Source organism: Apaloderma vittatum, unplaced genomic scaffold (assembly GCF_000703405.1).
Source record: "Apaloderma vittatum isolate BGI_N311 unplaced genomic scaffold, ASM70340v1 scaffold31237, whole genome shotgun sequence".
In the NCBI taxonomy this organism is placed as follows: domain Eukaryota; kingdom Metazoa; phylum Chordata; class Aves; order Trogoniformes; family Trogonidae; genus Apaloderma; species Apaloderma vittatum.
In genome coordinates, this window is record NW_009728366.1 from 1 (window position 1) to 12,363 (window position 12,363).

Sequence of the window (12,363 nt, forward strand, 5' to 3'; positions counted from 1 at the left end):
CAGCAGTCTAGAATTTCTGTAAGCTGCAGGGCTTTTAGAATTTACATCAGGGAAGATGCGGCCTGGTGCATGAGACTGTTCTGTAGAGCAAGCTTATCTTCATTGATGCAGGCTTTCTCTTGGAGTGTGGTAGCATTCTGATGTGCTTTAACTTTTTGAAGAATGTGAACACTTCTGAAAACGCAGTGAACGCTTTTTAAAACGCACATAAAATTTTTTATATGTCTACTGCCAGTACTACTTGCTGTATTTCTAAACCAAAGAATTATAATTTTATGAGACAATGCATTGGAAGCCTGTGTACTGTGAAAGGAATAATGGCAATAAAGTAAAAAAGGATACGACATCTTCTGTTTTTATTAAAATAATCCTCATACAAGGGACACTGAAGTGTGCTTTTGCAAAAAATTGTTCTGTCTCTTAGCCAAAGCAGTATTAAGTATGTGGTTGACTTCAGTGACATGAGTAGGTCTGTTGTGGTGATTATAAAAATGTTGGTGAGTGTGTTTCATGCTGTGCTCACAGATTAACAGTCTGCTAAGTACCCACATATTAATGTGTAATTGACATTTCAGTGGGACTAAGTACAGGTTTTGCAGAAATATGGTTTGTTGGTTTTTTCCCTTAAGTACAGAGGGGACTTTGTGCGAAGCTATCTTCTTCATGGGTGAAGTGGGATTCCCCTTTTGTTGAACAAAATGGAGAAAACTGGATTATCTTGCTTGTTTGTTTTGGCTGGAGATTGGTCAGGTACTCCCAGCTATTCATAACTAGGCTTTTCTTTCCCTTGAACGAAAGGAACGATGAAAAATTGGATCTACAGTGGACTTTGGAGGGCCACCAGCTGGGCGTGGTATCTGTGGATATCAGCCACACAGGCTCCATTGCAGCGTCCAGCTCCCTAGATGCCCACATTCGCCTTTGGGATTTAGAAACTGGCAAACAAATCAAGTCAATAGATGCTGGTCCTGGTAAGACATCAGTGCTAAGCTGTCCCTGCGTACGAAGTGTACAGTTAGGGTATATGAGACTACTAGTTGGGGTTTTTAAAATCTTTGTTTGCAAAAAATCTTAGTGATTTTATGAACTCAGCATAAAGTAGTATCAGAAAATTTTACATTTATTTTTTCACCCTACTTACACTTTCTCAGATACATTCAGATGTGCTTTTTGCTAGATGCATAAATGCATGAAGCAGAATGAAAACCAGCTTGGTCGTACAGATATATTGATAAAAGGATATTTTTCTAAAAAATCATTCAAATGCTTATATTCATTTACAAAGGAAGTCTGAACTTTCTTTGTCAGCACTGCACTGAATTTGAGCTGTATAGGTGATGCTTACTAATGCAGTACATCAGTTTTGAGCAAGTCAAAACACAGTAAAGCTGAAGTCTGGATCAATGTTTCACCCTCCAAGCTGGCATTCAGGGCCTGTTCTAAATATCTCGTTGGCCCTCTGGCAATCCCTAATTTAAGAACAATCTTGCGGTGTTTTAGGTAATACTAAGCTTATAGGGGGGAAAGAAAGGGAGTTATATTGTGCCAGATAACTACATTATACTGCTATAAAAGGTGGTTTTTTAAATTCCATTGCAAGCAATGTTCATTTATGTTACATTTGTATTTCTGTGTTTTCCTTCTGTGCTTTGCTGGATACTAGTGTTGCTTTATTTTAGTGGCTTAGTATCTTTTGGTACCAGCAGAAAAGTAAGAATTTAGATGTGACTCATGCAGTCTTAAATTCTAAACTTATTGTTACAGGAGGGTCTAATAATCTCAAGGTCTTATTAGAAAATGTAGTCTTTTGGTAAACAGAAATAAATAGCTCAAGATATGCTTTATTAATTGCACAGAAGGAAGTTAACTTTCATGAGCTTGTAGAGTGTACTATGAGTAGTTAGGGGCTTAAATTTCTAAACAGATGCATACAGAACTGACATTGTTGAATGTGAGCTAGAAACAGTATTCAGCTAACAGATTTATTTGTTTTTTCCTTTTAAATACAGTTGATGCTTGGTCTGTGGCTTTTTCTCCTGATTCCCAGTACCTTGCAACAGGAAGTCATGTGGGAAAAGTAAATATTTTTGGTGTCGAAACTGGAAAGAAAGAATATTCTCTGGACACCAGAGGAAAGTTCATCCTTAGCATTGCATATGTAAGAAGCAAACCGACAGTTTCTAATGTGAAATCCCTATTGCTGTGGTGTTTTGTAAATCAGATATGTTTGTCTCCGTCTGTCAGTTCATCTCTACCTAATACTAAATGACAGCCATACTTTGATAGTTCCAAATATGAACGGCTATCCTGCCTAGATCCTATTTGTGGGAAAGTTACCAAGAGCATGTGAGGGAGGTACACAACATAAATGCTACAGTTGTTAAATCCGTACTTTTTCTGTTTTATTACAGAGTCCAGATGGAAAATACTTGGCCAGTGGAGCGATCGATGGCATTATCAATATTTTTGATATTGCAACTGGAAAACTTCTGCATACGCTAGAAGGTAATGGTTTCTGCACTTGCAATACCCAAGTTCCAGCTTCACTGCTCGTAAAAATTAAAGGATATAATGCAAGTCAGAAGGAGATAAAACAGCCATGGCATAAATGAGTTGATGTTTCTGTCCATTAGACAGTATTTATTTAGTGGGCTGTAACTTAAACCACTTGAAGTATTGGAGGCAAACTGTGAATTCAGGCTTTCATGAGAAACTCCTATCTCAAAAGATACAGTCAGTAATGCTGAATTAAATTCTGAAGTTGCTGTTCTTCCTCGTAGTGCAGTACAGTGCAAGGGAATGAAGCTAAGCCGCATGTGTGCTGCCATGTTTATGATTTTTCTTTTTTTCCTATGGCATCAGTTTTATAGCAATTTATTCCTGTTTTGAAATATAACATTTTACCTTGTAGAAGACATGTATTTTTCTAACAGATAAATGGGCTTTTAATGTTCATGCAGTTTCTGTCTGGTTGTATATAGTTAATTAAAAAACCAACCACTTAAACAATATGAAATTGTATTAGAAAATACAACATAATTTCTAATAAAAATCAACAGCTGAAAAAAATAATTCATGTTGCAGTGGACATGCCTTAACATTCAAAGTTCAGAATTACCGTCAGCCTTTTGAGGCACAGAGAGAAGGATTCTTCAGAGGTGGCTTTCATTTAATAGGGAATGCTGTTCTGGTGTAGCTGTTTAGCACTCTCATTAGTAAGAATAACAGCAATATTCTAAGCCATATTTAACTTTGAATTTCAGGTCACGCAATGCCTATTCGTTCGCTGACGTTTTCTCCAGATTCTCAATTACTTGTAACTGCTTCAGATGACGGCTATATCAAAATCTACGATGTGTAAGTTGCTATTTTGCAAGACGTACAAACGGGAAAATAACTGTTTAGAGAGGCTGATACTGTGAAAAATAGATCAAAAATAATCTCTGTAATTCCCTTCAGCTTTTGGTGACTTTTTTAATGTAGTAAATAAAATTCTGCACCCTTAGATGGTTTTTAAAAAGTGCGTAGGTGGATGACAGCTTTAACTTGAAAACAACTTACTTTCCTCATATTTGCCCTATAGGCAACAGGCTAATTGCTTTGTATATAACCCATCTTAAACATCTGTTCTGTACCCAAGAAACTGTATTTATGACCTATTCCTGTTGCATTGCACAAAAACTTGGAAAACCCTGGGGAGGGGAAGGCACTGCTTCAGTGATCTTCACTCCCCTAAACCTGCATTATACTTTGCCTTCTTCACAGTGAAACTGTTTTGTTCACTGATGCAGACTTCACGCTAACAATCTGAAATGGAAAATCTGCTGTAACACCACTTCAGAAGTCACCTTCCACGACCTTGCACTGAACCATTCCTGACTGCACTACCTAGAGTAAAGTGCTATTGCTTTTTACCCCTGGAATTCAGAAACCCAATATTACAATTTGTTCTTTCCACAGGCAACATGCAAACTTGGCTGGCACATTAAGTGGTCATGGATCCTGGGTATTAAATGTAGCATTTTGTCCTGATGACACCCATTTTGTTTCCAGGTATTAAGGTTTTTAAACTTGTTTATGCTTACCGAAAAAAAAGTATTTATAAAGGAAGATGGATCAAACTAAGTGTGTACAGATTGCAGTGGAATCTATACTGAAGTAACATACATTACCATTAAAGACTCAAGAGCCAATCTGTGATGTGATGCCAGTTGTAGCGAATAGTATTTTCCACTGCAGTGCAGTTCCCTACAAGTGAACATCTAAATCTAAGAGAAGGGCAAATTGATCCTAAATAGCTGAAAAATGGCTGTTGAATTAAAAAGTACAACCTAAAGAAGTAGTACATTAATGTAGTTGAATTTAGTGTTAACTCAGGCAGCTGGGGGACTGATGAGTTTCTTTATCCAGAGAACTTGCTTCAAAGAATTTCCTGGCTAAAATGGAAGTCTTCATTTTCATGTTCCTTTTCTACTTCATTCCTGTACTTGATGCATGAAAGAGGGTGTCTCATGTCTCTTGTATGAGATCTTTTAAACTTTGCGCTAAGCTGTAGTAAATGTATTAATTTAAACATTGACCAATACTATTTTTCTTTCAGTTCATCTGATAAAAGCGTAAAAGTTTGGGAAGCTGGAACGAGAACCTGTGTTCATACTTTCTTTGACCACCAAGATCAGGTACATCTACTCTTGCTTTATCTAGGGCGCTGTGTTTGTAGAAGTTGAGCTGTGCATGTTTCTGCTTCAGCTTGGCACTATAGCTTTGGGGTTGGACTTCAGCTCGCTGTCGTGAAATCCTAAATGTTGTTCATGGTTATTTGGCACTTAATACTGAACTCCAAGCGTGCAGGTTGATCTCTTCCAAGTATTTTTCAGGTCCAAATAAGGGCTATCCTGAGTGACCAAAAGGATTCTTACCAGTCCGTATTTTTTATTTCTGTATGTGGTCTTATTTCTGTCACACAGTGTGTGCATGTGTAAGGCAGGAAAATACTTATTTAAAATTGTGGGAATATTTAAAAAGGTGCTTGAAAGCATCCTTGAAGATTGGTAATTTTTGCCTCTTCCAATGTCTGTAATACTCTATTTGATAGCTACACGAGGGAAGAGGAAGTTAGCTATCTGCCACATTACTCTTTCCAAATGCTAGGTGTTAAATTCTTCCAGATGTTACTTGGGCTCTTTCTTCCGTAGTACTTTTTTGCTGTTAACCTTCTTTTTCATTATCTCCAGCTATGGGGCTTTTACTATTTGAAGGACCAAGAACTGGGTTTCCAGTGTGTTTTAGCTGATGCTTATAACCTTACGAGTTTGTGGAAGGCAGAGATGTACCAGCTCTTCAGAAGGCTGTTTTTTAGGCATTAATGCAAAATAGTGTGAGATTCCTCAAAACATGCTGTTGTCAGTATACCCACTCTGCAGTCCTATGTTAATAACCTGGGTAGCCTTCACTCTCCCCGTTGTCACACCAGTGATGGAGACGAGGGTCACCTAAGAGTTTATGTAGCTGCACGTCAGAGGACTGACCTGAACTTCTCTGTTTTGTGGTAAATGGCTCTCTGAATTAGGCCAAGGACAAACCAGATCCTTCTTCAGTCTGTCATGATGTGTCTGCATGGAAATACTTCCTCTCTTGCTTTGTTGAAAGACTCTGAAAGTACTCTTTTCAGAAAGGATCACAGGATGGTTAAGAGTGAAAACTGTTAGGCCTGACTTAGGCAAACTGGGGCAAGTACTTTTCAACCTTTTTCAAGTATCCTTAGATTGCGTAATCCATTGTCAATCAGAGTGGGATGTAAGAACTTGCCAGCCTACTAGATGGCAGTGTCCTTCTCTGGTTCATCAACCTCATCTGTTCCAATAAGGAGATCTTAAATAAATAATCCCTCTTCTGCTTCTCGTGGTCAACAAGACTGCTACAAAGACATTTTTCTTAATCTCTTACTGATAGCTTTGTCTATGTCCTATTTTGTAGGTTTGGGGAGTGAAATACAATGGAAGTGGATCCAAAATTGTATCTGTTGGTGATGACCAAGAAATTCATATTTATGACTGTCCAGTTTAACTATCTTGACTCAGACCCTTTGGTTCCATGTAATTTTTTAGTATGTTAAAAGCATTTTAGTAATGCTGATCTGTAAAATCAGGTATGTTTATATGTATTTTTGATTTTGTTTAGCATCAGAAAGCTTTACTTTTTTAAAATAAAAGCTACAGGTGCAAGTAACATGTCCAATTCTTGGAAAAATTATTTTTGGAAATACATAGTCATGAGTGAAGTAACTGCTCAGTTAATCTCTTCTGCCTTTGTACATAAATAGACTGGGGCTGTAAAGGGTCGAGCAAGTCTCACATCAGGTTATTTTAGCAAAAGGAAAAGGGACTGAGGCTGTACACTGCATGCATGGGAAACGAGCGTCTGCACTCAGCTTGATATTGTCCCAGGGAGTACAACAAGGGTCACTTAAGTTCAACACCTGTTCCGGCAATTGTGTGGTGCCACTAGCTCATTCATCAGGGTTTCATTTCACAAATAGGTGGTAGTTGCTTCTAACCCCAACTTAATACAACCTCTACCAGAAAACAGAAACAAGGGATGTGGTCAGTCTACAAGGGTATCAACAAGGGTATACGACAGCAGTATACTCAACAGCTGTGGTTTTGGTTTATTTATATTAGTTAAGGCTCAAGTACACAACATCTAGGAGGAAGGTGGAAGCCTTTCTGGAGGCGGCTGAAAGCTAGAGCTTCTGAAAGATCAAATTTTATTTGGAAGTATTCACCTGTATGTAATCTAGAAGTATGTGGGGTACACTCTATACATAGTAGATGGGCACCTTATAACCCAAAGTTACATAGAGCTAAGCAGCTGAAGGAATACTACTCCCATACAACAAAACATAAGGAGTGTGCTATCTTCCGCATGGAGTAGGGCATGCACAAAATGCTTTAGAAATACAAGATAAGGCAGGTTCGAGTGTTGCTGTTAATAAAAAAGTTGAATATGGAGAACAATCTGGAGTAGGTGAGAGGAGTCTGACCTCAGGGAAACATTTAAATGAAAGGGGGCTCTGAAGTGGCTTAGAAAGTACAAGAGAAGCATGATAAAATGTGAAGAGTTCTATTTATTAGAAGTTATTTCTGCTATGTTTTTAATCTATGAAATTAATTTTCCAGTATGAAAGTATTTACATAAGACACTCCACTTAGCCTCTATCAATATTGCCAAAGTCTTATATAAATAGCATCAGTGAAATAAATTGAGAACCTTCACAGCAAAGGAAAATGTATACCAACTCAGTTGGTTCTCAGCTGTGTGACATCTGCCTTTATATATAAAGACTACAAGAACACAATATAAATTAGTTACAAAAAAGGTGATACTGACAGCGCAGCAACTCAATTTGCTGAACACAAAAACCACAAGCACTGGCTATTACAGCCATGCAGTTTTCATTGTGAAAATTTACATTTTAGATGACATCCATTCCACCTTGCTTTAAGATGTCTGACATTGTACTCCTGTTCTTGGCCCCTCCTCATCTTCTTCGTATGCTTCTCCCCCACTGTTACGGTAGGTTTGCTCATTTGGATCAAAATCTTCAAGGTCCACCTGATCCATCTCATCTGTAATCATAACATCTTCACGTGGAGGAAGCAGAGCCTCCAGCAGACACAGTTTCTCCCTTGGGAGCCAGTAGTGCTCTGGGAACTGGACCTATAATTTCATATTTTATTTTAAGTGAAGTTATTTCTGATACCCACGTGGACATCTCTGCTCTAGAAAAGCAGTCAACTTACCAAAAATTGGATAATTAAGCTGCCTTTGTCCATTGGAGATTTGTATACAGGCATCCCTTCGTTGTAGATGCACTTTAGATCACCATGCTTTATCACTTCACCTACATGGAGGTAAGAGCTGAAAGTAAGCTTGTATCACAGACATGCATAACTGTGAAAGACAGGGTGATACACAAGCAGGAAGACTGCTCATAGAAAAGGCTGCAGACCAAAGCACAAAGCCAAGCTATACTGAAGCAAGTTACTCAGTCTATTTCCTCTACTGTAAGAGAATCAGTTTCTCTTGGCACAGCCTGAAGGCTGAAATCACAGCCACCTTGCATGTTTTCCTGACAATCCACCGACTGAGGCTGAAGTTTACTAAGAAGCATTCAACAGCTTTAGCTCTTAATTCTGCATGTAATGTTTATGACTGACAAGAATGACAAAGAATCAACTGAATTAAATGACTGCAAGTGTAGTTTGAATATTACAACAACTGGTTACCCCCCTCCCCAAAAAATCCAAAACCCCACGAACGAACTCCAGAAAAAAAACAGTCCAGAGACAATGGAACAAACAGGCAAGCATTCATATAGCATGAGATCTCTTAAGACCCACCTGGCCTAGATGATATGACAAGAACTCTGTTATCCAGAGTTTCAATAGTCTTTCTGAAGCCACATAGAGCCTCTGAGAGTTGAATTCTCATTTTTGTGATTAAGTCATGCCCTCGTCTCTGAAAGACACTGTGATCCTTTTGATCGAGCACAATTATAACATCACCAGGCTCCAGATCAGGCTCCTGGTCACCTTCTCCATGAAATACTATCTTCTGACCATCTTTCATACCTGGAGAAGAGAAATCCATTTATTCTCTGTAGAACAACAAACCATGCTTGGAGACACTGAACAAACACACAGTTCTTACCTTTATCAACATGAACTTCTATGATCTTTTTCTCTCTTACAACCTTACAGCCATTGCAGTTGTCACACCGGTCCTTAGGATTTATTCTTTCACCTTGGCCTTTGCATTCTGGACACACAGTTTGGATTTGTTGTACCATGCCAGGTCCAATCTGCTGAACTAGAACTTGCATTCCTCTTCCTTTACACACAGGGCACTTCTCTACTGCCCCTCTCTTTCCACCATAACCTTTGATAAAAAAGTTAAATCTGATCTCAGTCTTGAAAAAAAACCACAACCACTACCTCACGTTACTTGAGGATAGTCAGGCTGGAACTTGCTGACTTCAAGAGCGCTTTCATGGCAACTTAGTAGTTCAGTAACGTATTTACAGTGTAAAGGAAATTAGTTTCCATCCCAAAATATGCCCCACAAATTAGAAGCTCCTACAAGCAAAGTCAAGTTTTCTATGCACAGCTTACTTTCTTGGCCTCTGCCTCACCTCCCATCCTGGTTTTCAATGGGCTATCAGTGTACCAACTTCAAGACCTAGACATTCCATTAATACTTTGGAAAATTCTGCTTGCTAAATATTTCATAGAGTACTACGATACAAGGCCTCATTATGATTTACCTCAAAGATTACCAGTCGTTACAGATACTTAATAGCTGTAAAGTGAGTTGTGCAATACAAGCTAGACTTCTACGTACAGAAATTAAAAAAAACCAAAACCATTTAGCAAAACAGCCATTTAAAGTTCTGAATTAAAATTCTTTTAATTTAGATACCCCTAACTGTAATTTGCAGTGAGTTTAAGCCTGCCATTAGAACAGTAACTTTATACCGCTATGTCTGAGTGCCTTATTCTTGGATGCGCATAAATAAGAACCAAATACCACATCCAACTTTCAGGGCATGAAGGAACAGAAAAACAACAAAAACAATGAACCCCCCACACTTTATTCCCAGCCCCACCTTAATATTAGTTTAAATTTTTTTAAAAAGTAAAAAAAAAAAAAAGATTGGCGTAAGAGGGGTTTAAAATCACCACTTGTTGGGTTAGTTTTTTTACCTTCACACTTTGCACAAATAACATTCTTTTGCAGTGCCAGTTTCCTTGTAATACCATTATATAGGTCTTCAAGAGATACACCTAACTGGTGCACAACATTTTTGCCTTTAAATAAAACAGAAGAAAAAGATTAATTCTAGTTCAACTGTTGTAAGGACAAATGTTTATTTAAAGGCTTCTACACTTGTTCATACATGCAGTCTCACTGAACGTATGTAAAGTTCATTCCAAACTTTGAACACAGCTCAGCCCCCTTAAAAGCACGTGCAGTTCCATCAGCTTCCACTGAGCTGCACTCACTTAGGTCAGAACATAAAAGTTTGGCTGTAATTAAGCAAAGCATCATTTAGAGCCACCCTATCCCTACCCCTGATTTCGTAAGCCTAACTGAAACGGCAAGATGCAAGGACACTACCAGCTTCAGATCTCATCAATTTACAAGTTGCTGTTATGCCTACCTATAAATTTCCATGCCACTTCATAGCATAACTTCAAAGCTTTTTACAGCAACTTACTACTTGCTCCTTCAACAGACACTGGGCATGGCAAAATAAAAGTATCACACAGTGCTTCTGACAGCACTCTGTGCTCAGTTTCACATGAATTTCTCCCAAATATGTTAACGAGATTTAACATTACTGAAGTTTAAGTTGATGGTGTCCTTTGAAGCAAGGTGCCTAAAGCAATGAGCAAGTGAGGCACAGATCTCAGGCAAAAAAGGTAACTTAAACCAGGTCTAATTCAACTGCTCTAACCTACCAATGCTTCCCCCTCCCCTACGAATTACCCACACCCACTTCAACAGCAAATATACAGAAGTCATCAGAAAGATTGCTATGGCTATGTCATGTTATCTATTAGAATCTTAACACTAAATTAACTGAAAAATAAATAAATTATAGTTTACTTGCTCTATTGTTGCAATGAGTAATATCCACACTATGTGCACTTAACAGAACAGCAGTACCATAGCACAGATGTTTTATGCTTAAGTGCACGGTTAAGAGTTTCTAGAACTTGTTTAGAACTGTGTACCTCTTCTCTCTCTATTCATTCGGCCTCCACCACCAAAGAACATGTCAAAGATGTCCATGGGTGAAGAGAAGCTGCCGCCACTCAGGCCTCCTTCTTTAATAGCCTGCTCCCCACCCTGGTCATAGAGGTCCCTTTTCTTTGGGTCCGACAGAACTTCATATGCCTGGGATATGAGTTTAAACTAAAAAGAAAAAAGAAGCTCTGAACAACTATGACCAAGAGGAAAAGTAACCCTCTCATATGCAACTCCACCTTCAGATTAAGCCACTACAGCATTTGTCTTTTTCCAAAAGGAAACTCCCTAAACAAACGGGTAACAGACTACAATAGTACACTTTTGTCCAGGAAATCCACCCCTTTTCTCCCTCTCCCCCCTCCTCCCATGTTACAAGTGGGCTTAATTCAGAGTCACATCCAACTTACAAGCATATGCAAACTACACTTGGATGACTGTGGTAGTTGTGACTATTATACGCCTCTAAGAAATCCATTTAGAAAGGGGTATGATACTATCCCCAAAGTCCTGGAGGTCCCCAGATGCTCAAGGGCCACGGCAGTGCTAGTCATTCTAGAGCTTCATGCCTGTTGAGCTGCTACATCCAGCTAGAACTAAACAGAAATTTAAGTGACTAGACACTTGATACTGCTTACTCATTGCAAACAGGACGACTTCGATACAAATCAGTATATCCACTTGATCCAAACAACTGTTTTTTTAAAACAGCTATTAAGAATTTCCTAAGATGACTAAGTCAATTTTTAAACACAATTTCCTATTACTAAAATGTCTACTTCCATTTTAAAAATTAATTACTTATGGCTAGGTAAAGTAAAAAACAAATAGGCCAAAAATAAAAGTAGAAAACGTTGTGTTTTGACTGTGCTACTATTTAACTAACTTGAGTTTTCTAAAATAGCATACTAGATATACCAATACGGAGCTTCTGTTCCTGTGTTAGGTATTATCAGAGCAGTTTTTAGATGAATAATCCCATCACTCAAGTTTTCCATGCTTTTCCAACTACGGTGCCCATTTATCCTCCTAGGCCACGCGTGGAGTTGACTTGGTCTCAACTAATAGCAGGAAATACAGTTTTTTTGTAAACGGTCCAGCCCACCTTCCTCTGGATAATTACCTTGTACATCTGCATTAGCATTTTCTCTGAAGGAAACTCATCCTGTTCAGGAACACAAATCCAGGCAGGGCGACCGCAGCAGGCACAGTAGTGCTGGCAGCTGGATCCACCGCTGGCCTTTACAACACCTGACACAGCACGATGGCCATGAGAACACTAGAAATCCTTTCAGCTTTGCCTGTTTTAACCAGCAACTCTGCAAGAATGAGCTCATCGGCAACTATGGGGAGAACTGCAACCAGAAGAGAGGAACTAACGCATCCTCCCTCCTGCTGCGGCTGGGCCATGAGGCCTGCTGCCAGCTTCGGGTGTTTTATACACTCGAGAGAGCAGGAGCCTTCCTTTCATCGCACTACGCTGCAAGAGGGGCGTTACATCTCTCCTTTAAGCAAAGCAGAATTTTAATGTAAAATCGAGGGCGCGCTTTC

At 38.9% G+C, this 12,363-nt stretch overlaps 2 protein-coding genes across 2 annotated transcripts; one reads left to right on the forward strand and one right to left on the reverse strand.

Annotated features, from left to right (window-relative positions):
- Positions 1–798: 798 nt before the first annotated feature.
- Positions 799–6,091, forward strand: WDR61 (WD repeat domain 61; the record flags this gene model as incomplete). Its single annotated transcript, XM_009874063.1, has 7 exons — positions 799–971; positions 2,010–2,158; positions 2,412–2,505; positions 3,264–3,357; positions 3,961–4,053; positions 4,601–4,679; positions 5,977–6,091. Coding segments are annotated over 7 exons (772 nt in total), but the record flags the coding sequence as incomplete, so codon positions are not given.
- Positions 6,092–7,108: 1,017 nt separating this feature from the next.
- DNAJA4 (DnaJ (Hsp40) homolog, subfamily A, member 4) lies at positions 7,109–11,950 on the reverse strand. Its single transcript, XM_009874062.1, has 7 exons — positions 11,936–11,950; positions 10,800–10,980; positions 9,765–9,869; positions 8,713–8,940; positions 8,403–8,633; positions 7,803–7,903; positions 7,109–7,719 (listed from the first exon to the last, which is right to left on the reverse strand). Exons 1-7 carry the CDS (start codon positions 11,948–11,950, stop codon positions 7,501–7,503), a joined length of 1,080 nt encoding a protein of 359 aa, XP_009872364.1. The 3' UTR covers positions 7,109–7,500.
- Between the last annotated feature and the right edge of the window lie 413 nt (positions 11,951–12,363).